At 36.2% G+C, this 24,444-nt stretch overlaps 2 protein-coding genes and 1 pseudogene across 4 annotated transcripts; 2 read left to right on the top strand and 1 right to left on the bottom strand.

The window, feature by feature from the left end:
- Positions 1-3,730, bottom strand: part of LOC136853328 (kin of IRRE-like protein 2) — a 50,667-nt pseudogene extending 46,937 nt beyond the window's left edge.
- Positions 3,731-9,671: 5,941 nt separating this feature from the next.
- On the top strand, positions 9,672-13,890 carry LOC136853621 (uncharacterized). 2 transcript variants are annotated; one of them, XM_067129423.1, is made up of 4 exons: positions 9,672-10,031; positions 11,793-11,957; positions 12,730-12,886; positions 13,344-13,890. In XM_067129423.1, the coding sequence occupies exons 2-4, from the start codon at positions 11,814-11,816 to the stop codon at positions 13,463-13,465; spliced, it is 423 nt and encodes a 140-aa protein (XP_066985524.1). In that variant the 5' UTR covers positions 9,672-10,031; positions 11,793-11,813; the 3' UTR covers positions 13,466-13,890. The 2 variants fall into 2 exon arrangements, with proteins under 2 accessions (XP_066985524.1, XP_066985526.1); XM_067129425.1 differs by having other exon boundaries at positions 9,968-10,307.
- A 1,249-nt stretch (positions 13,891-15,139) lies between these two features.
- LOC136853622 (uncharacterized) lies at positions 15,140-24,329 on the top strand. Of its 2 annotated transcripts, none has more exons than XM_067129426.1 (4): positions 15,140-15,588; positions 19,429-19,579; positions 20,772-20,928; positions 23,071-24,329. In XM_067129426.1, the coding sequence occupies exons 2-4, from the start codon at positions 19,436-19,438 to the stop codon at positions 23,187-23,189; spliced, it is 420 nt and encodes a 139-aa protein (XP_066985527.1). In that variant the 5' UTR covers positions 15,140-15,588; positions 19,429-19,435; the 3' UTR covers positions 23,190-24,329. The 2 variants fall into 2 exon arrangements, with proteins under 2 accessions (XP_066985527.1, XP_066985528.1); XM_067129427.1 differs by having other exon boundaries at positions 15,494-15,627.
- The last annotated feature ends 115 nt before the right edge of the window (positions 24,330-24,444 follow it).

Below are 24,444 nucleotides of genomic sequence, written 5' to 3'. Positions count from 1 at the left end.
ATTTTTTCCGGAAACCTCTCTCGACCGCTCGAGTGTCCAGAGAGGGAAGAAGAAGAAGGTCTCACAGCGCATGCGCAAGTGGAAGATTGTGTTGTTTCGCGGAAAAATATGTTTTTGGGGGGTTATTTTTGGTCATTAAAACGTATTTATTTACAGTTCAAAATTATAAGAATTCTGTTAAGACTTAATATGATAGTTGGCTAAAATGACAATTATTTCTGTTCTTTCGTTTTTCGTCATTGATACTTGTCTAGTAGCGGTTAGAATCCTTTTTTTTTCAATTGCAAAAATTGACGATAATAAAAAAGATTGTCGAGACAGCAAGTCTTTACCAAAGGAACGCAGCCTAGACTACTTCATCAACACTTAGAGGCATAACAGCCATAGCTGAAAGCACTTTTTCTCTCTCTTCCCCCTCCCACAAATTTCCTCTGTGAAACGCGACGTGAATTTCCTGTAGATTATCGCCACGCCCAAATCAACACAGTACTCTGATCAAGGGGCACAAAGAACAAGCCCCTGGGCATGGTACATGCCACATTTAAATCATAAGAGTGTCAGCCTTGAACTGAAGAAAGTTCTGGACAAGGTGATCGCAGGTTTATATATCTGCTAATTTTAGTTTACTTTTGATGATGTTAATACTCTTCTACTGCTAGCCACTTCGATTTTGTTTGATTAAATTGCATCGTTAGAATTGCCAAGGGTTCGTGTTTTTGTAAGGAAAGTAATAAAGATGGGGAGAGAGAGATTAATTTTGTATCACTGACAAGCTTTGATTAAATACAATCTGATCATATGATGCACGCACACACACATATATATGTGTGTTTACGTGTATATGTATGTATGTATATATGTACTGCAATTGCTGCAGCTTGCATCATGAACATCACGTATTCACAAACACACTCACACACACAAACATAATAAATACACCTCATACACACTGACACGACTTCATACATACAAAAGCACAATAGACTCTCATAGGCACCGCATACCTAAGAGTATGTGCTTGCTTCATCCTAGGAGCAAGCATGACTCTCAGGCACTTGTGACTTGGGTACAGAAGCAGGGACTGGGCATGCGCTTTGCATACTCTATGAGTGTCCGATTTGCCCATGGTCTTTGGCGCCCCTCACGAATGTAAACAGCTTCGGGAAGCCTGATGAGAGAGCTTGATCGCGCATGCGCGGTATTTTGAAACTTTTTTTTTTTTATTCAAGTCAATTTTAGACGTTGAATTTGAAGTCAAGTTTGATGAAGTATCGCTGTTTGTTTATTTGGTTAAGTTCTTTATTTATTTATTTAAGTTCCGTTTCATATAATTGTTTTGTCTGAGTTCCATAAGCGGAAATTATTGAGAGAGAGAGAGAGAGAGAACCTGTTTGTTGCATTCGTATTCAAATGAAATGCTCTTGTTTGCTGACACGAGAGAGAGAGAGAGAGAGAGAGAGAGAGAGAGAGAGAGACAATAAATGGGGCAGATATATATTTGCCTTTACATTTACAGCTTAAAACATTTTGTACTTTTAGCAATAAATGATCAAATCCCGGGAAATCGGTCAAGCAGAATAGAGCCTAAGGAAAATAAAGCTTTAAGATATATAGAGAAAGAGTGGGACTTTCAATTTTCTCCTCTCTCTCTCTCTCTCTCTCTCTCTCTCTCTCTCTCTCTCTCTCTCTCTCTCAGGCGGGCACTGGTTCTAATCTGTCTAATTTAAGGTAAGCAAAATCTTAGACCGTTTGTGAGAAAGTATTTAGAAATATATTTTAGCATTTTCATATGCATTTAGCAAATGATGTCTTACCGTCTCCTATGCCCATTGTTATTGCAACGCTAGTTCCTGCCATGATGCAAATAAGTCAGTCATTTATATATATGTTTGTCACTAGTCTTATAAAATTCATGAAGATTCTTATTTCAACTTCTTTCTTTTCCTTTGTCCAGCTCGTAAGGGAAGGAGGTGCATTGTGGCGCCAGATCGACATTAAAACAAATCAATAAAAACAAAAGGCAAACGCACAAACAATGAAGAAAGTTCTGTGTTTGTGCCTGGTACTCGTTTTTGTATCCACTGCGCCAGCGCTGAAGTGTTACCAGTGTGAAAACTGCGAAAACGAAGACCAAGTACGGTCAAGCTGCCTCCCAGGATTTGATGTCTGTTTGGTAAGCAGTAATAGTAGTAGTAATAGACGGGATTTCCCTTTGGAACGGCTCATACACTGTAGACATTACTGAGGGAGATTTTACGTCATAAATTCTGTACGTTACGTTGCCCCTGTTCTGTACTTTTCACAGTACTCTACATTCTCTACTTTTCTGATAGTTTCCTATGTTATTTTCCTACAACCTACTCACACTCTCCTCAAATTACTCAGACAACCTCTCATAGACATCAGCATCTCAGGATACAAAAAATGTTACACCTAGACACTCAAGAACATCAGATAAGGTTGACCATCTCTTCTGTGCCCTTGCATCGCCCATTTTTAACTTTCGCAGACAGTACATTCTCTACTTTTTCGGTACTTTCCTGAGTTATAATGCTTCTACCTACTCAAGCTCTCCTCACATTACTCAAATAACTTCTCGTAGATATCAAAATCACAGAAAACGCAAAAGATATTATATCTAGACACTTAAAAACTAGATAATGTTTACCAGATTCTTCTGTGGCTCTGCATCTCCGATTTTAACCTTTGCGGTCACTTTATTCTCTACATTTTCGGCACTTTTCTGAAAGTAATAGTCTTTCTACCTACTCAAACTCTCCTCACACTACTCAAACAACATCTCGTAGACATAAGGAACACATAAAACACGAAAGACATTAGACCTAGACACTTAAAAACATCAGATAAAGCTTACCCATTCCTTGCCTTCGCAGACGTCCAGACTGAGCGGTAAGATCAGGAAGTCCTGCGCCCCAAGTAACTTCTGCAACATCGAGAGCATAGACCGAGCTTCGCTGGATCCCAACAAGAACGCCAAGGGCCTCTTCTCCGACCACAACATGAAGAAGATGATGAAAACCAACCTCTACAGTGAGTTTTGGTTTGGGGTGTCGAATGCTGACACACACGCACACACACACGCAGACGTACATACGCACACAAATACCGATAGTCAGGAATTTTTCATTGACAGAATGCTCTAAAAGAACTGACACATTTACAGAGAAAATAAAATAAAATTAGTCTAAACCATTATTATTTATAAAAATAAGCAAGAAGCCACACACACACACACACACACACACACACACACACACACACACACACACATACATATATATATATATATATATATATATATATATATATATATATATAATTTGAAAGTAATCTCATTGCATTATTACTTCATTAGTCAATAACTTTCACTAATGTCTTAAAGAAGTTAGTTAAGATTTTTTTTATTTTCTCATATGCCCTGAGAAGCTTTCACAATTGAATAATTTCTAATTGTCTGATTAATTATTGTTTATTAATTGTGCAATTTTTTATTGTTTATTAAATAATTAACTTATGCATGTATGTATTTATTTACTTACTTATCTTGCACCACAGCCAAAGGAAAGCTGGTCCACTGCTGTGGGAAGGATTTCTGCAACGGCTCTTCTCGGAAGATAATTAACCACAGCCTTCTTTGCTTCTCCCATTTGGTCCTTCTCTTGAAGGCAATCTCTGTCTCCCCTTCGTAATCTACGGGCCTTCTGCACATGGCTGTTTTTGTAAGTGGACGTTTGCAGTGTTTAAAAACACTTGAGAGATTTTCAAAAATGTTTTTAAAAATATTTTATCTTTTTTTTAAAACTGTACTAAAAATGATATTCGTTCCACCTTTGCAAAATCGTATTAAAATGACTTTCGTTTCACTTACTTCAAAAGTATTTTTAAAGATGACATTCGTTTGACCTTTTTTTTTATACTATTTGAAAATTACGTTCTTTTACTTTTCAAAACTGTAGTAAAAGTGACATTCGTTTTACTTTCCCAATACTGTATTAAAAATTGAGTTCGTTTTTTCCTTTTCAAAATTCTATTTAAAAATGACATTCATTTTACCTTTTCAAAACTATATAAAAAATGACATCCGTTTTAGCTTTTGTAAAACTGTATTAAAAATTACGTTTCGTTTTACTTTATGTATTAGGTTAACAACAGCATGTTGGCAACCATTTCCGTATTCTGAAACCACTGCCTATTTAAGAAGGGTAACAATTACAGTAGTTTTAGCGCAAGCGCAGTTTCAACAAGGAATATGTTCACGAGAATTTAAAGCCATTATACTTTTCATTATTTTGCATTTCAAAACTCAGCCTATTTAACGCTTATTTTGTATTTTTGAAACCTGTGTTTTAAGGACCTTTTCAATATACGTGATATCTTGACTGAAGTGACATATATCGTTTTCATATGCTTAAAGAAATAGTTTGTACACATGAATACATTACGTTATTAGACGCAAATATATTTCATGTAACGTTTCACTAACTTTACTAATGTATAATTACAGCAATCACATGACAAACCTTGCAATTACTGCGGTCGTGCAATTGTATTTTTGTATCCAATAGCAGCTTCTTATATTAATTTTCTATTTTTATTATTTTTACAACCTCGGAGTTTACATAATACTGTCTGTTGTTGATTGACAGACGTAAAAAAAAACCAGAAGTTATGTGTTTTCTGTACGAGAATAAATTCTGTTGTTCACAGAAATAATTTTGGAATTATCAAGATCTTTCTGCTCAGAGCAGGTTGTGACGAAACCAGCTGTGATAATTTTTCATTTTTTTAACAAACAATTTGGGCATAAAGGTCTCGTTTTTCATAAATATTTTATGCTTGACATTAAATAATAAGGAAGAGAAGTCGTGTTTCTTATTGAGGAAATCCTGAGATGAAGATAACATTTTTTTTTTACAATTTGGACATAAAGGTCTCTCTCTTTTTTTTTTTTATTTTTTTTTATATTTTATGCTTGACATCAAATCATAAGGCAGAGAAGTCGTGTTTCCTAGTTAGTAAAGCCTAAGTTGAAAATAACCCTTTTTTTTCACTTGTAAATTTAAACTTGAAAGGGAAATAATAATTTTTATCAGGCCTACTTAGTTTCTTACTGTTCAGGCAAAGAAACGGTGTCTATTGAAATGAATGCATGTACTTCAAGTTCACTTTACTCTGTACAGAACTTTATGAAAAAATTATGTATATATATATATATATATATATATATATATATATACATATATATATATATATATCATATATATATACATATATATTATATACACACTATATATATGTGTATATGTAAATATATGTACACTATATATATATATATATATATATATATATATATATATATATATATATATATATATATATATATGAGAATTCAACTTGTATCGTCATAACCAGAACATGGAAGACCATGACCTTCTATCGCAAGATAAAGAGTTATACTGTTTGTTATTGATGACATTACAAGTTATCAATCAATATAACATGCAAATGCAAAGTATCCTAAAGATAGACCTTTACCAGGTGGTAGCCTACTCTTAATGACATTAAATTGAATTAACTTTCTGAATAACACTGCATTGAAGCATGAAGGCCTAACCCCACTCTCCAATAAGAGAGAGAGAGAATGTTTTTAATTGTCAAACCTCTCAGTGATATACATAACCCTCAATTTTACTTTTTGAATTATACAGTATTCTACATTTTATAAACGTTTGAGGGCAAGAATATAAAATAAGAAAAATAAAAATATATATATATATATATATATATATATATATATATATATATATATATATATATATACCATTAAGAAAACTAGTAAAGGTACTGGTATCTACGTAAAGTCAACGAGATTTGTTATGCTAGATAAAAAAAAAACTGCACGTGTGTCAGTGCGCACGCGCGTGGTGTGCTTTAAATTTAAATACAAAATCCATTGAGAATCCTTCAAGATAATTACCACAGACCCCAATTGTACATTGCTCACAGTCTGTTAAATATAGCTCCTTTACTTAATGGTCCTAACTACTTCCCTTCCGCTGAATTTAGCACTAAATGAATTTCTCTTTGTAACTTAATTCTGCCTGCTTGGTCAGTACACCTTCTGCTTCCACCCGAGACGGTAAGAGACCCTCCGCTCCTAGTTTTTTTTTATGTTTTATAATATACGGTTTAGTTTTAAATCTAATTTTATAACTTTGCTGGCTCACTATTCCGATTTTTTATGCTCTGTGGCCTAGTCTTACGTAATGACCACATATTGCTTACGTTTAAACCCTTAGGCTAAGTTTCTCTATAATTTTGTTTTTTCGTTGTTTGGCCTTAGAGCGCCGGTATTTTGCTTTGTAATTTAATTAATGTTCATGTTTTTGAAGTATCGACCCTTGAAAGTAGCACCTAGTCCCGGAAAGTTGGCCTTTTGATAAGAAATGTGGAAATTGCTTCAGGCTACCATCTTGCTCTGTGTTTACCGTGAGTGTAATATAAAAATATGAATATTCTTTAAACGAATATGTGCGCGCACATTTGAGTACATTCCCAAACTTGGAAAATAGTTGGTAAAATTTCATTTTAGACCATCATCGAATTATTGACCAGAGAATATAATTTTCCCATGTTTTAACGTGTACTTTGAAAATTTCTGACGTTGGTTTTGTTAGTAAATGACCTAACCTAACCTGACTTAAGGAACCAGGTCCTTACCCCAGTGCATGATATTAGTTTGAAAACATCTCCAAGTACTCATTTGCAAGCAAAACAAATGCCATAAACGTTCAAATCACACATCAAAACATAGGAAAATTATATTCTTTAATCCAAAATACAAAAAATGGTTTAAAGTAGAATAACACCAAATAGTTATAAGCATACAGAGAGGCAATTTTACTATTTTACTCGCGAGAGATTGGTCTTCTTGGAAATAATTGAGAGTCCCTTTACCGTGGTTCCAGGAAGTACGCACTCTGTGAGTTCCTCCACTCGCAGCCACAGAGAATCCACTCTCATCTTCCCAGGGGATGCTTAGCCATTTTGAATATCGTCTTGATCGCTTCACGAATGCACTTAATTTGAAACGCTTGACACGCACACACACACACACACACGTGGCGTGACACAAAAGGTTCCTGTGGAATTCCTGGGCTGTATCCATCACGAAGTCTCAACCTTCTAATATATATATATATATATATATATATATATATATATATATATATATATATATATATATATATATATATATATATATATATATATATATATATATATATATATATATATATATATATATATATATATATATATATATATATATATATGTATATATATATATATATATATATATACTGTATATATACATACGTATGTATGTATAACTGAATCACGAAAATATGGAACGTGATGAATATATAAATAAAGATAAAATCCACGAAGGAAACGGAAACACCGGAGTGCTGCGAGGCCTTTCGACACTATGTCCTTTACTTAGCAGACTGAAGAAATATAAAAGTATGTTTGCAAAGAAAGCTCATATAAATGACAGATGGGGATTATAAAGGAAACATATGTACCTGGAATCCAACAGGTACATATGTTTCCTTTATAATCCCCATCTGTCATTTATATGAGCTTTCTTTGCAAACATACTTTTATATTTCTTCAGTCTGCTAAGTAAAGGACATAGTGTCGAAAGGTCTCGCAGCACTCCAGTGTTTCCGTTTCCTTCTGTGGATTTTATTATATATATATATATATATATATATATATATATATATATATATATATACATATACATATATATATTCCATGGGAGAAAGGGCTTCAACCATCTACTTGTCATGCATAACATCTCTAGCTGCATAAATGATCTATTGTTATCATCCCATTATCACAAACTCTTGTCAAATAGGATAAATATACACAAACACATATAAGCATATTTAGATTTATGTATTATTCTTACATACATATAATGTACTGAATGTAATTATACTATGTTTACACTCAGGCTATCACAATTAGACACGTACTTGTTTGTTGACCTTGCAATTGCAAGGTGTCTCTGTTAGTGAAATTTTTACCGCCAATTTTGTATCTCTTGTAATTACTTAACTTTTGAGTCACCTCCGAAGGTTAAATCTCATGGAATGAAGAGTTAGATTTCTGCAAATTTATAATTTTAGGGTCAGTAATTGCTGTATTTTGTGGCGTCACGTCGGCCAGTCTGGTCAAGACCGCGAACTTGCAAAACACGTTCATATACAAGTCGAATAAGTCACGTTGCGTCGATTAAAACAATACACTATCGACACGGCCAAGAAAGGACAGTGAGACTAAGTATTGAGGATTTATATACAGTGACGTAGAGCATAAACGCTTCTTATTAGTAGCGAGAATAATACAGAATGGAGCTGACTTTTTTTATCGTCTACGAAAATATGGTATGATTAGACGCCCAAACGCTCTCAACGCACAAGGTTTGGACAGGATACTGAGTCACTGGAAAGTACCACTGTATAAAATGACGCACTAGGAACCGGAGATGTCGCTGGAGCGTACAGGTGTTCGCCACAGACGATGCGATAGAAAACTGCTTATGTTTATTCCTTGTTCTTAATTGCACTTTTGTCTTGATGTGTTTTGATGTACTAGATTCTGCTTAACCTCACTGCCCAGGTTACCAGTAATGTAGTGAATTGTACCTCTTTAGAAATTCATTTCAATATTAATGTTTCTGTGGACATATGGACAGAGTGGTACGTTTATGGTAATAGACTTATTCATGATTTGGTCTAGTTCGTCTTTGTCGTCAAGTCGATGTTTTGATACATGTATGAATACACTCGCCTTTTCTCTCATCCTGCTTAATATCAGTCTTGCTCACATTTTCTCTCAACTTTCTTCAGCTAAGAAGCCATAGAAAAGCGTAGGCCTACAAATCCAGCACAATGAAAGTTCAGTGAAATGGGGATCCTACATTCTCTCTCTCTCTCTCTCTCTCTCTCTCTCTCTCTCTCTCTCTCTCTCTCTCTCTCTCTCTCTCTCTCATCGACGATACTCTTGCTTACGTTTATTCTTAACTTGCATCAGCAAAGAAGCTATGGAAAGGAATAGGCCTACGAATCCAGTACAATGAAAGTCCAGTGAAATGGAGCTCTCTCTCTCTCTCTCTCTCTCTCTCTCTCTCTCTCTCTCTCTCTCTCTCTCTCTCTCAGTGAATTACTCATGCTCACATTTTCTCTCAAATTTCTTAAGCGAAGAAGCGATGGAAAAGCGTATGTCCACAAATCCAGTACAATGAAATTTCAGTGAAATGGAGCTCATACTCTCTCTCTCTCTCTCTCTCTCTCTCTCTCTCTCTCTCTCTCTCTCTCTCTCTCTCTCTCTCTCTCTCTTGGTGGTAAAGAGACTGATGCAAGCACTGGTGTCCCAAAACAAGTTCAGTCATTCCAGAAAAAGCGAATTGATTATACGATTACGAAAACGGAAGAAAACCAGAGATTTCCAGATGGCTTCAGGTGTTGAGTCACAGGAAACTATCAAGATAAGCTGACCTTCAAATCTGCGGCTCCCACCGCAGCCATTAGACTGCAATGTCATACAAATATGAAGTCCTCGTTTTTAGAGAAAGCACTGAATTAGCGGCTTTGCTTGCAGGCGAGCTAAGCCAAAATGGAAGTCAGAACTGAGGCATTCGAATGCGGACACCCTACGCCTGCCTCTAGACCGAGGCTTGGCTCTTACATTCAGTGGGTGGGATGGCCCTGAAAAAAAAGAATGGTCCTCCTCCCCGAAAAGTCTTCATGAGCTTACGACATCAGTAAACTAGTCATGAGGCCCGGGGAGGGTAGAATAATGGAGAAGGGGGAGGGGGCGGATCCCATTTGGTAGATGAGCTGATGGCGTAAGTCCAAACTTCCGAAGGATCATTCAGTACCCTGCGAGTGCTGACAGCGAAAGGGAGTGTTCTCTACTACCAGGAAACGAAAGATACCGTGAGTAACTATTTCAAAAAGCATAAGCATTTGCTATATGCCATCTAAGTGCTCGTTCATTTATAATTGTTTAATAGGAGTGAAGGAAAAAAGTTACATTCTTTGTTCAACTTAATGACAAAACTTTATCGTCGTAAAAGAAATAAAAATAATAAACAGGTGGTTTACGGACAGTACCGAATCAGACCGGATTTATATCAGGTTATAACCAGTCACAGGTAGACTCACCTGTGATTGACAGACTATACAGCAAACTTGTCTACGCAAGAAAACCAGGTGATTATTAATAGTATATTTATAGTTGCAACAATGTTATACTATTTATGAGGCGAGATTTTTAGCTGTAAAGGCCATGTCACGAAAATTCACTTTCAGGAATTAATGTACCGTCTGTCACCAAACATCTCGCTATATGTATGTATGTATATACGTATGTATATATGTATGTATGTATATGTAATATATATGTATATATATATTTGTATATATATCACTCATGATTGTTTTGTACATTAATACAATTAGTTACAGGACTTCATGTAAACTGTTATATTACAATTTTTGTCACTTATTCATGCGTGACTTTATATATTTACAAATAATGACCCGTTTATGTATAATTATGTATGTTTATATATACCATTATATATACGTATACTTGTGTGTATACATGCAAGATGCACAAATGCATGTGCGTATTTGTCTGTGTGCGTATGTGTGTCTGTTTAAGGTGTAGACCCACTACCGCACAAATAACTCTGTTTAACAGGTCCCGAATATGTAAAATAAAAAAGGGGGTCCACCTACGCTTTGTTACTTAGCATTGTCTCACATGACTTTCAAAAACAAGATAACTGTGAGAAGTCTTAGCAACACTTGTTTTTGTGCAAACAACACGTACAAGGATGAACAAATCAAGTCTTTGGGATTATCTGTCATATTTCTCCTTATCCTGGAGATGAGTAGCATCGCCAACGCCCACAAATGTCAGAAATGTTGGGAGAGATGTTAATGTTTGTTTACTGTGAATTTACGCATTACGTTTGTGTTTATTTTTAATATAACCAACCTAGTTTCGTGGTCTGAACTTTAGCAGCAGACACTGCTGAATAAATTCGTCCCCTGGTGCAGATGTTTCCCCAGAAAAGAGCATGAGAGTGCGACATTAAAATCTTGTGGTAGAACGTGGCGTCACCATCATCCTTGATGCTTGATAGAAATGCACGCAGAGAGTCGGTTACATCCTTTTATTTACTTAGTTTTTAAATAAGACTCTTTTGTGTAAGTTTAGTTTTCTTTATAGTGAGTAAAAGGTCGCATCAACTGAATGGAATATCTTGGAACTGGGTTTATGCCCGAATTAATTATTGTAGGGAAGCATGCAAATGTTATGTTTTGCCAGATATGAATTTTTAAAACAAATGACTCGGCCTGAATGCGTAGAACTGGATCAATTGTTGACCTATAGTGAACCAGCTTTGTTCGATAAAACGTATTTGTCTTAAGGCAGGCTTACTCCCTGAGACTATGTGTGATGATAGTTTAGTCTCACCACTATCCTAAAATTTACAAAAGGATCCTTTTTTTTATCGCATTTCTAAACAGAAACTGAATAAAGAAGAGCCAGCCCTTATCTCGTTGAAAAAAAAAAAAACTCATAAATATCAAAAGATATCCTTTATTTTAGTGTCAAAAAAAAAAAAAAAAAAAAACAGACGATCTCATATATCAAAACCATATTTCTTTCCATTTTCGAAAAAGGCTGCTCTCAAAAGCTCCAAAATGGCCAGGCTTCTCTTGATTTCCGCGATGGTTTTCGCCGCCCTGGTGTCCACCTGCTCCGCTCTCCAGTGTCTCAAGTGTAACGACTGCGAGAACGAACCGACCAAGTCGTCTTCCTGCCTCCCTGGATTCGACGTCTGCGCAGTAAGTCCTCTGTACCTCCCTACGTGATCTGGGTTTTTTGTTGTCTGAGCCAGATTCCGTCCGTACATTCTTTCCTGCTTTGCTTTTATCTGCTAAAATATGTTGATTCTGTTCTAATGGACCTTGACTGATATCAAACTCAGAACTATCGAGTGTTGTTGCTTCAAATTACTCAAGAGAATCGATTAGTCTCATAGATACTGTTTATAACCAGTGATCATTTCAGATTCCTGTTTAATTTCCTCTTACACAGAAAAGGCGTCTTTATTTTCATAGCAATCACTGTCACATCAAATCACTTTTTTTTTTCATGTACTCACAGTGTCATTATCCACTGTTCTTTATATACAGGTATCCTCTGCACTATAGTTTTCTACAGTAACCTGTACTTTAGAGACCCACTATTACATCATAATTATTTAGTCAAGGTTCCAGGCAAAAGCTGGAATCCAGTGTTTTTTTGTAAAACTGTATTGACATGTGGACTAGTTCCAGGTACCAGTTTTTTATTTTTTAAAATTCAAGTTCAGTGCAGTTCCTTACAGTTTTTTTTTTTAATGTTCCGATAAAAAAAAAACATTCATTCGATAAATAGAGATCTAAAACAGCATTCTTTCGATAAAAGCAAATCATCTTTGCAAATACGCAGCATTGAGAGGCTACCTTAGTCTTTACATTTCCTTTTTTTTTTTTTTTCATAGTAAACACCACCCCCCCTCCTTTTTTTTCCTAGTAAAACCCCTATAACAAATTAATTCCTTTTTAATTCCAGAAAACTCGTCTTGGCGGCAAAGTCAGGAAATTCTGCGCGCCACAACTCGCCTGCCAGCTGGAGAACATCGACAGATCTTCCGTCAACCCACTGAGGAATCTCAAGACTTTGTTCAGTGATGACGATATCCATGAACTTACCGAGAAAAGCGGTCTGGGTAAGAAAGTTTAATTTTATTATTGCAGCTGTTTGAAATATTTACGTTGACTGTTCTTTATGAATGTTTGTACATTGTGAAAGATAAGAATAATGATAATAATGTGGTTAGCGTATAGTACCACAGAGCAGGTAGAACTCGTGTTTCATTATGGCATATTTCTGTTTTAATTGTAAATCGTCCATTTAAAGAAAGCATTTCTGGTGAATATACAGTATATAATTTCTTACTATACATAGCCAAATTATAACTGTTCCCATACTGACCCACATCAGGCCTCCTATCCCATACAACACCTTACAATTTTCAGCGTTAGGCCTAGTGGAACACTTTAGTGCAATATTGCCTGAAAATCTTACCAATTTGTAGTGTGATTAATTTCATATTTATTAATGGGATGTGTCTTTTTTTCGTGACAGTGATATTCTTTTATTTATAGTTGTATCTCTTTCCACAGCTGGCAAGGAAAAACCCATCCACTGCTGTGACTCTGATTTCTGCAACGGAACGAGCGAGAAGAAGGCTACCCTCGGTCTACTCCTCGTCCTGCCCTTCCTCTTGTATCTCATCGGCTGCTGAAGGCCCCGATGCTCTTTTTTCTTCCAGCAAGGACTTCGCTTTATAGCTGTGTTCATCCTTCATTCAGTCTTCCCCCCTCTGTCTTCCCTGTCAAGCCAACTCTTCCCACATTTATGATATTAGAAGTAATTTCTCACACTAACACTTGATGAAGTAAGGTGAACTTTTTTCATGTCTTTGTTTGTCTGTTCCGTTGTAATTATTTCTTGTACGATTACATAGGAATCTTGTGTTCATAAAAGGGTATCGTGTTGTGAAATTAAGTGTACGAGTAGATAGTAGTGATGATTTAATTCATATTTTATATAATTTTATATTTCTTTAGAGTGTGTTAGACACAATCAGAGATAATTATTTTTTATCAAGATTCTTCCTGAGAGTTCTTAATGAGATTTCATTATAATTAAACTTAAAATTGGTCTGTATTTTGTTTGGTTTTAATGTCCTTAATTTTCTTATTATTAAGTTCTACTAAAATAATGTCGTACGTAGTCATTGCAATATTTTGTAACTAAAGGGAGAAAAAGCAAGAATCAAATATCCTTCCTAACGAGTGTAAGCACTATGATAAGCAGCAATGCCTGACAGGAAACTAGAATGTTGGTAAACCCACAGCATAAAGGAAAATATTTAGAGGCCTTGAACCAATTTTATCTAAACCAAAAGACAAACAAATTTGTCCAAATTGTGCCCTTAATTTTAACATAAGAAAAGAAACTCAATATGAACCGTGCCACAGGTGTAAAAGGTTCGTCGTCACGCGAATTTAAGCTGACTTCTGGTGCCTAGGCCTATCTATGGACTTTGATCCCTGGAGAGAAGGAATCATATATACCTTCTTGGGTATATATTATTTGACGAGGTAGAAAAACAGCGGTAATGTTTGTTTGGAGAGTACAAATGGTATCACCGGAAATCTTCAAGATATCAGTATAAAATCATCACGTGCTCGTACCTAACATATACGTATGTTAGTAAGATATCAATTCTTTACATTTATAATGATAATGATTCACAGAATCACACATGAAATCCTTCACACTTGCCCGTTCAGCCGTAATTTATTTAATTTTACTTTGTGCTTTATCTCTATGAATTATTTGAGAATTGGCATAATTCACAACAAATGAAATGAAAGTTTTTTCATAAATCTCATATAATTGACAGCAGTTTGTTATATTTGGCCTACTGTCACTGGTGTACATTAGATTGATTATTCTTCTTTTTTTAACGTGCTTTTTTCCCATTTTTGTATGGGGTAAGCACGATGCCTTCTTTTGAAGGACTTTTTGATTTGGCTTTTGGGGTAGACCGTAGTCTCGATCGGCTGCCCTGCCTGACATCGCTTAGACCCCGGTAGCGTATGTTACATGTATTATACCAGACCCAACGCCCTTTCTCCCAGCAGCGAGAAGTTGTTGCGCGGGCAGGTCGAGAGTTCGAGACGTGTGAGATGTTTGTTATGTTTTTAGATGTAGTGGCTTTTTGTGTGTATTTAGTCTGTAACACCCATTTGCTTTTTAAGCAAACCTATCTGTTGATTACATTATAAAGTAAATACTTACGAAAACTTGTAATGCCTTCCAGGTTGATTTTAGATAGTTTTATGATAAATAAAATATAATGAGGGTGCCATTTCCTCTGGCAATTCGAATCTGCGTTAGGGGAAGCCCAGGTTAGCAGACAAATGAAGCAAGTCGAACGATTTGTAAGCCGCCCTCCTCCTACGCGAAATTCTCTCTCTCTCTCACACACACACATACACACACACACACACACACACACACACACACGCAAATCAACCATGGCGTTTAAAGAGCTTCCATTTAAAGACATCCTACATATTCTGCGAACGAGGGCGTCGTGAATAATACCGGTTCGGTGGATAGCAACAGGGACGTAAGAAGTCTTGCTCAACTTTCAACCTTCTCGTGACTTTACGACATGAGACTAGGTTGGTTGGAGCTGCCTGGGCGCCAGTAGGAGGAGGAGGTGTTGCTGGTGAGCCTTCGACTCTTATCCAAAGTCAGTCGAACTTTGAATGCCTTCAAGAGTAGAGGTTGCGGATCGGCTCTCCGAACGTGTCGAAGTTACTTTATCGTCCAGCTGACTACCGAAAAGAGGTTTGTGTGTGGATTCATTCGGAGTTTGTTTCTTTAAAGGTATGTCGGTTGGTCGCCTGGGAGTGGCCAGATTTATTAACTACACCGTGCGCCTCGCGGGAAGGCCAAAGACATGTCTCATAGCTATTATTAGAAAAAGGAAGGCAGGAAAAGAAAATGTCTTCATGCCATATGGTCAGTGTATTGAACTTTGCCTTAAATCCATTTGAATTTATCTAAAACGGTTTCAGTGGTTGTGCAGAAATGTTGCCAAGGAAAAGAAGTGGCGTCTGTGAACCTCGTCACTCAGACCTAATTAGTTGTGTGATTGTTAAACAACTAAATATATATACACAAACGCACGCATGCGCACACACACCACACACATATATATTATATAATATGATATAGTTCACGACTGAATAATCCACACGCTTGTCATTTATAAGTACGCTAAACCGTATTATACTTTCCAAAGACGCAAGCTTACTTAGCATTTTTAATATATTAGTAAATTACATCCCTGAACATATGGTACATTGTAATTAGTAGATGCATAGTGACATGTACATCTAACGATTAGCTTAATTTGAGTAATGATGAAATATTCAAGCGTTTTAAAATAGTGACGATAGTAATGAAAAAATAACTTTTTACAATGCTGATAAAATTAATTGTCTTATACGAACTGGTGCTTTTGTGTATGTGGGTATTGTAGTGTTCTATAGATTTCATAGTAATGATATAATTATTATAATGATTATTCTAAGCTGCTAGTAAAATAAAAAAGAAAATAGGAAGTCTATAATTAACTTGATTCAAAGACTATTTCATACCTTCTCGCAAGACACGATGTTCCATCACGACCAATGAACCTCTCTCTCTCTCTCTCTCTCTCTCTCTCTCTCTCTCTCTCTCTCTCTCTCTCTCTCTCTCTCTCTAGACTCCGTGAGCATACCCAGGTACGTTCGAAAGTGAAAGCGTCAAGTCTCTCTCTCTCTCTCTCTCTCTCTCTCTCTCTCTCTCTCTCCAGTTATCTATTCATATTACGGGAGTGTCAAAGACCTTCGTTAAAATATAAACAAAAAGAAAAATGACCTCATCAATACCAAGAAGGAATAATGAATGATGAGAAATCAAGTAGATATTTTGGCATAAAGAGGCTCCTGCTTGGTCTCTCAGATGTGGGAGCAGTGGGGAATGGGTTGTCCGCCTGGGGGAGGGTGGGGAGATAGTTGGGTGGGTGACAGTATAGAAGTGAAGTTGCCAAACTGAAAAAAAATGCTACTGACAAAATGTAACATTTACTCCTGACTAGTTACACACACACACACACACACACACATATATATGTACGTATTATATATATAAATGTATATGCAAAAGTTCTCTCTCTCTCTCTCTCTCTCTCTCTCTCTCTCTCTCTCTCTCTCTCTCTCTCTCTATTATATATCATGTACAGTATGCAAAAATACTCTAGGCATTATATGCCTTTTGATGTTAAAATTTACAATAAAAACTTACTTTTCTTGAAGACCAACATATGTAGGTACCACAGTATAGAACAATTCACGCCATTTATTAGTAGTACAACGACCCGTCCAAATGTTACCACGCTATTTTTGAACATGATGTAACAACACCCTGCTCTTATAAGTCTAGGCTTAACTGAACTCATTAAGGCGACGTCCATCAAACTCACTTTCTCATTTCTATTTTCATTTGTGTTAGTCTACTTACGACCTCCTCTGTGACCACAAAAAACCATGGTTTTGCTTTTATTCGCTTTTGCTGGATTTACGGCCCCTTCTAAGACCACCTATTCAGATCTTGTTTGGGGCGGTAATCTGTCTGTATTACGAATTACGTCACCTTTGCTAAGACGTGCGGTTTGGGAGTCATGGTTTGAATGTCAGAAGTAACTACGTTATAGTTCGTAGAACGAAATCCCTCCCCAAAAAAGTATGTAATGTTTGCAAGGAATTTAAAGACTGGTCATAAAGATTCATACGTTTCAGAGGAATAGAAAAAGGAGTGTCTGTAAAAATATTATAGCGTTAATACCATAGGCCTAGAATGATTCTCAACTTGTAACCTAAATTATAAATCTGTATCATTTCATTACGAGAAACGTCTCCCTTTCTTCTTCAGGATTCAGCATGAATCCTAATCCTCCTACCCACTCCAGCCCTCACCTTAATTCAAGCCTCCTGAAGTGGTATGCTTGAGGTCGGTAGGATTAACAATGCCCCTAACCCCACCCCAAAACCTCCTTCCTTTGCATGTTTCTAGGTTCGTTCCCTTGTCCTTGCGAAACTGCCTTTGGGGTGACCACGACAGACAAAGGCAGATTTGTATATTCTTTTTTTTTTGTTCCATTATGATTATTTAATTGCTTCTACGCCTTGTTTGCGTTGTTATTATAATTGTTCTTTCACGATCTGAGTATTATTGATACACATCTAGCACAGGCAATATCCTCACATTTTGCAGTTCGGCAATGCTTAACTTAGATGTGCTGACGTTTTTAAAAGACTTTGAACTATGACATAATATTTCCGTTTTGACTTCTCTCAAAGGATATGCTTCCATACGTGTCCGTATATACAGTAAATAGCACGTGTTGTTTTTGTTAGCCTGCTGTGGTATACAGTGCGTGGGAACACAGAAAAAAAAAACAAAAAAGAAAAACTAACGCCGGCAGTCAGTCACTCCTTCAGGCGTTATTCAATTCAAACTGATTTAAAGATATGGGTTCCAAGAATACGACCAGCGAAGGGAGCCAAGAGAACTAGACCAATGATGATGCTGTTGAGCGCATGGTTTCAGTTGACTGTTGGTCTCGGGATATTCTCACCTTATCAGAGCAAAGTAATACACCTCTCAAAGCTCTGGTCCGTCTTATACTTCCTATATTCAAGGTGCTTTGGCCTTTGCCGTAAAGAGTTTCCTCAAAGAGAAGTGACACAATCACGAAGCGTGGATAAGAGACCGGTGTTTATTTTGAACAGAGGGTAAGGAGTGGCAGGCAGTCACTTCTCATGTACGCCTTTTGGCAGACATCCAGGTGGTTCATCACTACGATCAAGTAAAGCGTTTTGTTCATTTGTTGGGGGAGTTAAGTTGGTTTATCTGCATTCAGTAAGTAGGTGTGCCTGTTAAAGTTGCAAGAGGTATTTTTGGTACTAGTGTGCGTGTGTAGGCCTATGTGGGTTGCGCGGTTTTTTATATATATATATATATATATATATATATATATATATATATATATATATATATATATATAAGGAATATAATTTTTTTTTCGTTTTTGGGCTATCTTTCCTGTATAAGTACAAATGCTACACACACACACACACACACACACACACACACACACACACACACACACACACACTCACTCACTCACTCACTCACTCACACTTTTGAAGCCGGTTATGCCTTAAAGCTTATTTTTATTAGTCTTGCAATATGAATATCATATCTATGTCTGTATATGTATATGCTTTGATTTAATGTCAGATGTGGACTAGTATATTTTCAGAAATAACGTGCAATAAGAGATGCCGCGTAGACCTTTTTCCAGGTTATACGAACATTTTCTAAATTGTATCTACATATCTGAAAGAATACAGTATATACTTTATTTACATTTAGAGATATACCTTTGGACTTGGAGATATTTTAACAGAAAAACCTTATCATCAGAAAGCGTCTCACAAGGTCAGTGAGAAGTTTTATACCTTACAATCACCCAACAGAAGTCTCATCACAGGTCGAACTTATTTGAAAAAAAAAAAAAAATTCACTTAACATTACAAAACATGTCACTTTCATCTGATAACGAATAACTCTCGGCAGAATCAAAATGGCCAGAGTCCTCTTGATATGTGCCGCAGTTCTGGTTGCTGTGGCATCCACCTCCGCTTCTCTGAAGTGCCTGAAATGCAGTGACTGTGATAACGAGCCGTCTACCTCTTCCAACTGCCTACCGGGATTCAATGTCTGCATGGTAAGAATCCTCTAAAGATTTTTTATTGTTTCATATCAAAACCCATTTTATTTGTTTTTCTATCACATGCATGTTTTTTTTTATAGTGTTTCTGCTCTTAAGAGATGTTTTATACCCTGCTTGTCTAGAATCTGGCCTCATACAATATAATCAAGACAGAGACATATGTCACTTACGCTGTTTGGTTTGCAATTAAAGAATACGTGTATAAAGTTAAGTATACCTTAGTTTAACCAGACCACTGAGCTGATTAACAGCTCTCTTAGGGCTGGCCCGAAGGATTAGACTTATTTTACGTGGCTAAGAACCAGTTGGTTACCTAGCAACGGGACCTATAGCTTATTGTTGAATCCGAACCACATTATAGCGAGAAATGAATTTCTATCACCAGAAATAAATTCCTCTAATTCTTCATTGGCCGGCCGGAGACTCGAACTCAGGCCTAGTAGAGTGCTAGCTGAGAATTCTATCGACTCGTCCAACGAGGAACTCAGGAATGTGTATATAAATGTATAAGACATTCCATGAGTTCTATTGTTTTTTTATATAAGATATACACCATAGAAAGTTTTGACTTTCATAAAGGACCCATTGCCATTAGAACTTAAATTTTGGACTTCTTAACCATAAAAGCTATTACTTAAAAGTATCACTTTAATATGCTTTATATAATTCCTCTCACAATTAGCATCAGTGGTTAATGTTCATATCCTTATTGGGGTACTGATAATATCAAGCTTTTTAGTAGTTGTTCAGAAACAGACCCACATTGCGTCGTTCCAATATGGAATATACATTAGTGATTATAAATCCAATATTGTATCCAGTATGCAACACAAATTATAGTTTTCACAGCAAATAAGTTTAGCAACCTTTTTTTTTAAATTAGTGTGCAGTCCAGTCATACAATCCCATTCCAAATCACTAAGTGCAAGGAATAATTTACAAAAATAAGTGATCCATTCCTGATATTACAGCCAAATGACTAGATTAAAAATCACAGAGATTAAACTCACTGACTACATTTCCCATTCACAATGTAAACAACCATCTAGAGCTGTCTAACTACTTTAATCTCATAAAGCTGACAGGAGGAAGAACAACAGCAGAGGCAATACTGATATCCAGAAAAAAAGATTCTGTTTAATCTCCCAGTAACACCAAGTAAGTTAATGCTGATATTCTCTCGCAGAAAACCAATGTAGGAGGAAAAATAAGAAAGGCCTGTGCCCCGAGTGCTGTGTGTAAGCTGCAGGATGTTGACAGGACGTCAATCAATCCCCTCAAGAGCCTCAAAACCATCTTCAGTGACCATGACTTCAAGAAGCTGTTCCACGACACTGTCCACGGTAAGAAAATCTGTTCTGAGGATTGCAGAGTACCATCCATTTGGCAACGAAGAGCAATATTCTGTAATGCAGGGTTCTGCTGTCTTTAGTGCTTGGTTCTGTTGAAGTCTCAGTGTCTACAGTTGCTTTACATCAGAAATGTAGGGTTCTGCTGTCTGTAATAATTGCTTCTATTGGTTCTGCTGAAACCTCGTTGCCTAAAGTTCATGTACATCAGAATACATCAGTGTGTACTGAAGCCTCGGTGTCTACTGTTCATCTGCATCAGAATACATGAGTGTGTATGAGAGACTATAGTGATTTGGGCTTAGTGAATACAGGTTGATGTATAAATTTCTGCTTCGGTATTTCAGCTCTTGTACAGCAACATTCTGTAGTTCAGGGTTCTAACTAAGCTATACTTACTTATTTTGCAGTCCTTGGTTCTGTTGGAACTTCTCTGTCTACAGTTCTACATCAGAAATTCCTGTTTCAGTGGTTTAAATCTTGCGGATGCCTTTGTAACTCTGATAGCTGAATGGTTTTCGGACTTTAAAATAGTTTTCATTTTGTCACAGATCGATCAGAATACAACTTAGTTACCAAATGAGACAGTAACGGTGTTCACTGACTTGAGCCTTTTTCCTATGCCAGCCTCTTTGTACACATATATGTACATGTACATTGACTTCTAAATGATTTTTAAAATCATATAAAGTTCCTTTCCCTGAGATACCTTCCTGTACAACGAAGAAGTAATATTCAAAACCAGTTTGATTATCTTGACAGTACTTACTCTTTTATCATTGTAGCTACTAAACAGCTAATGAATCACGCGCGTGACCGTCATTATAAAGTCCTTCCCTCTCTCTATAGGGAAGGACCAGCCTTACCTTCGTGGCTAGTACCAGCATAATCGTGTGATTAGCGCGACAAGCATGGCTGGGCCCATTTGTGACCGTCGAATCTCAATGCCATTTCCGGTGCCATAATGCGTTGCGCTCTGTTTGTTCATTATGGAGGTCAGAGGATGCGCATGCGCGAAGGTTGTGCTTTCAGGAAGGTAGATGGAGAGGAATTAAATATCTGTTAAGTGTGTCATTATTAAAGAACAAAGGAAATCTTCCCTGCTCTTCTGGCTACACTAAGGGAAATATTGTGTTTTTTTATACTGCTTCTCTGAGCTTATGGAGAGATTCCCCTATCTGTGTCTGAATTATGGAGCTATTCAGTTATGAAGCCCTTTAGAATTATGGAGCTCATGGAGCTATTCAAAATTATGCAGCTATTTAAAATTATAGAATTTATGGAGCTATTTAAAGTTGTGGAACTATTTAAGATTATGGAGCTCATGGAACTATTTAAAGTTATGGAGATTATGGAGCTATTTAAAGCAGGAATTGGGGGCCTGTAACCACTCTTGGCTATGCTGAGACCTTGGCATTACCATTTTTTTTTTTCAAATATTATGAGAAATATATAATACTGTATTACTTTCCCTCCTTTACAAAATTAAGAGACAGGTCAGAAAATATCAAATTAACACATTTATATATAAAGCAATAAGACTCACATATTGCCTATAGCTTATTGGTCTCTGATAGAGAAAGGCATTCTCGTAAATCATTCACTTCTTGTGATGCCAGTAATTGTCTGAAGGTAAAAGACTGTAATGATATCAGTTAATTAAAGAAAGTCAGGCCAGAGTTATTGCCTTTATTTGCCTTTTTTTCAGTGTCTTCCTTTTATTATAAATAATTTTGCAGCCTTATATACACTAGGACTGAAAATTTCACGTTCAATTATTCAATGCCTTCATCGTTAGTTACCTGTTTTATTATTTCATTGTGAATCCTAATAATTTACCTACGTTTTTATCTATTCATTTATTAGTTTCTTAATTTATTTTTCTGTTCTAATATAGCTGGTCTCTTCTTTCTGCATTTCCTATTCCCATCTGTTACTTCTTTCAAATGAACACCGTAATATTCTATGGAGGCTTGAATTTCAAGTAAATGCCCCCCTGTGGCATTGTTCCGCATGAATAGGGTTCATCCTCTGAATAATAATAATAATACTAATAATAATAATACGTTATCATTGAGGCGTAATACATTCTTCATTTCTGTACAATAAAGTGATTTTCCTTTTCATCCCTTGCAGCCAAAGACAAAGTCGTCCACTGCTGTGAAACAGATTTCTGCAACGGATCGACAGACAAGAGAGCCACCTTGAGTCTCCTGCTCGTACTGCCTTCCGTCTTGTACTTCTTCGGCTTCTGAAGACGTTGTACTACCTGCCAGTTAGTCTAACACACTTCCAGAGAGTCTAACACACTTCCAGAGAGTCTAACACATTTTCAGAGAGTCTAACACACATACAAACACACTTTTACAGATGATCTAACAGCTTCCAGCTATTTTTGCCTTGTAATATTACAGCTGGCAAAATATTTTATTCACCAAACCTCTGCCTGATAGCGGTTGTCTTAAAGTTGCCAAGAATTGGATTGGCAGTTTTCAGTTAATTAGATTGTGTTTGGGAGAATATTACTGTTCCAATAATTTCGGCTGTACGATGTGTATATACAAGGACCAGAAGATTTTTATGTTATCGTACCTTCAACTTGTTTAAAAATACATATTTTTTTGGTGGAAGTTAAATTTCCCCAAATGCTGGTCAGTTCTATATTTACATTTTATACTCAGCGTGTTTACCTGTTTTTATTCAGTTATTCAGAGTATATCTCCTTATTTATCGGAATGTTTTCTCTTATATATATATATATATAGCTCGTAATCGGAGGTGCTAAACTGCAGTGTCATAAGTTTGATCTTGCCAAAGCATTAGGCTTACCTGTGTAATATGCATCTCATTTTTAGGATAACTATTACCTCAAGAAGACTAATGTCAAATATCAAATCACTGTTTGATAATGTTTGTTTGTATATTAAGCTGATGAAAGTATGAAACCAGTATTTCTTCACTTTCAGTATGATATACAAATATCAGTAAGCTACTGCCCAACATCGACCATCTGGCAACCATGTCCATTTGAGTGTTGCCATCTTTAGTAGATTTATTTAATGCGTGAATCGAATTATAATTGCTTCATTAGATTTTAGTTTCATGTGATGAAGTGATACTTTTGAAGGTTATTGTATGATCTTTGGTAAATAGCTGTTGTTGTTTAGAAGAAAAAGTTGCCTTTATTTTCACGATTTTATAGTCACATTGTAATAAATAATAATGATTTATGAGAGATAAGATCCCAAAGCTTTCGTATTGTAAGGATATATAATATTTACTGTAACAAGCGGGAAAGTGTTTTCAGTTTCTTCAAAAATAATCGTTTGTAAGCCACCTTTGAATAAAATTTATATTCTAACATATAAAAAGAAAGAATACATTTTTATGAAATGTCTGAGTGCGTCATTATCCTTATATAAAACTCTCCTTGTTGTCATCTAATAACTTTATGAATTTCACTTTAAACTTTAGATCCATCTTGGTATTCCTTAGGATTTACAAGGATTT

This window comes from Macrobrachium rosenbergii, chromosome 27 (genome assembly GCF_040412425.1).
Source record: "Macrobrachium rosenbergii isolate ZJJX-2024 chromosome 27, ASM4041242v1, whole genome shotgun sequence".
Lineage (NCBI taxonomy): Eukaryota > Metazoa > Arthropoda > Malacostraca > Decapoda > Palaemonidae > Macrobrachium > Macrobrachium rosenbergii.
Note: the sequence above shows the minus strand (reverse complement) of the source record. Positions and strands in the feature narration are given on the sequence as shown.

What these genes read in the sequence shown, in the direction of transcription:
- LOC136853622 (XM_067129426.1), top strand. Translation starts at nt 19,436, where the DNA reads ATGGCCAGAGTCCTCTTGATATGTGCCGCAGTTCTGGTTGCTGTGGCA. An exon ending in CGGGATTCAATGTCTGCATG is followed by an intron (nt 19,580 to 20,771) that starts GTAAGAATCCTC and finishes ATTCTCTCGCAG; the next exon opens with AAAACCAATGTAGGAGGAAA. An exon ending in GTTCCACGACACTGTCCACG is followed by an intron (nt 20,929 to 23,070) that starts GTAAGAAAATCT and finishes CATCCCTTGCAG; the next exon opens with CCAAAGACAAAGTCGTCCAC.
- LOC136853621 (XM_067129423.1), top strand. Translation starts at nt 11,814, where the DNA reads ATGGCCAGGCTTCTCTTGATTTCCGCGATGGTTTTCGCCGCCCTGGTG. An exon ending in CTGGATTCGACGTCTGCGCA is followed by an intron (nt 11,958 to 12,729) that starts GTAAGTCCTCTG and finishes TTTTAATTCCAG; the next exon opens with AAAACTCGTCTTGGCGGCAA. An exon ending in TACCGAGAAAAGCGGTCTGG is followed by an intron (nt 12,887 to 13,343) that starts GTAAGAAAGTTT and finishes CTCTTTCCACAG; the next exon opens with CTGGCAAGGAAAAACCCATC.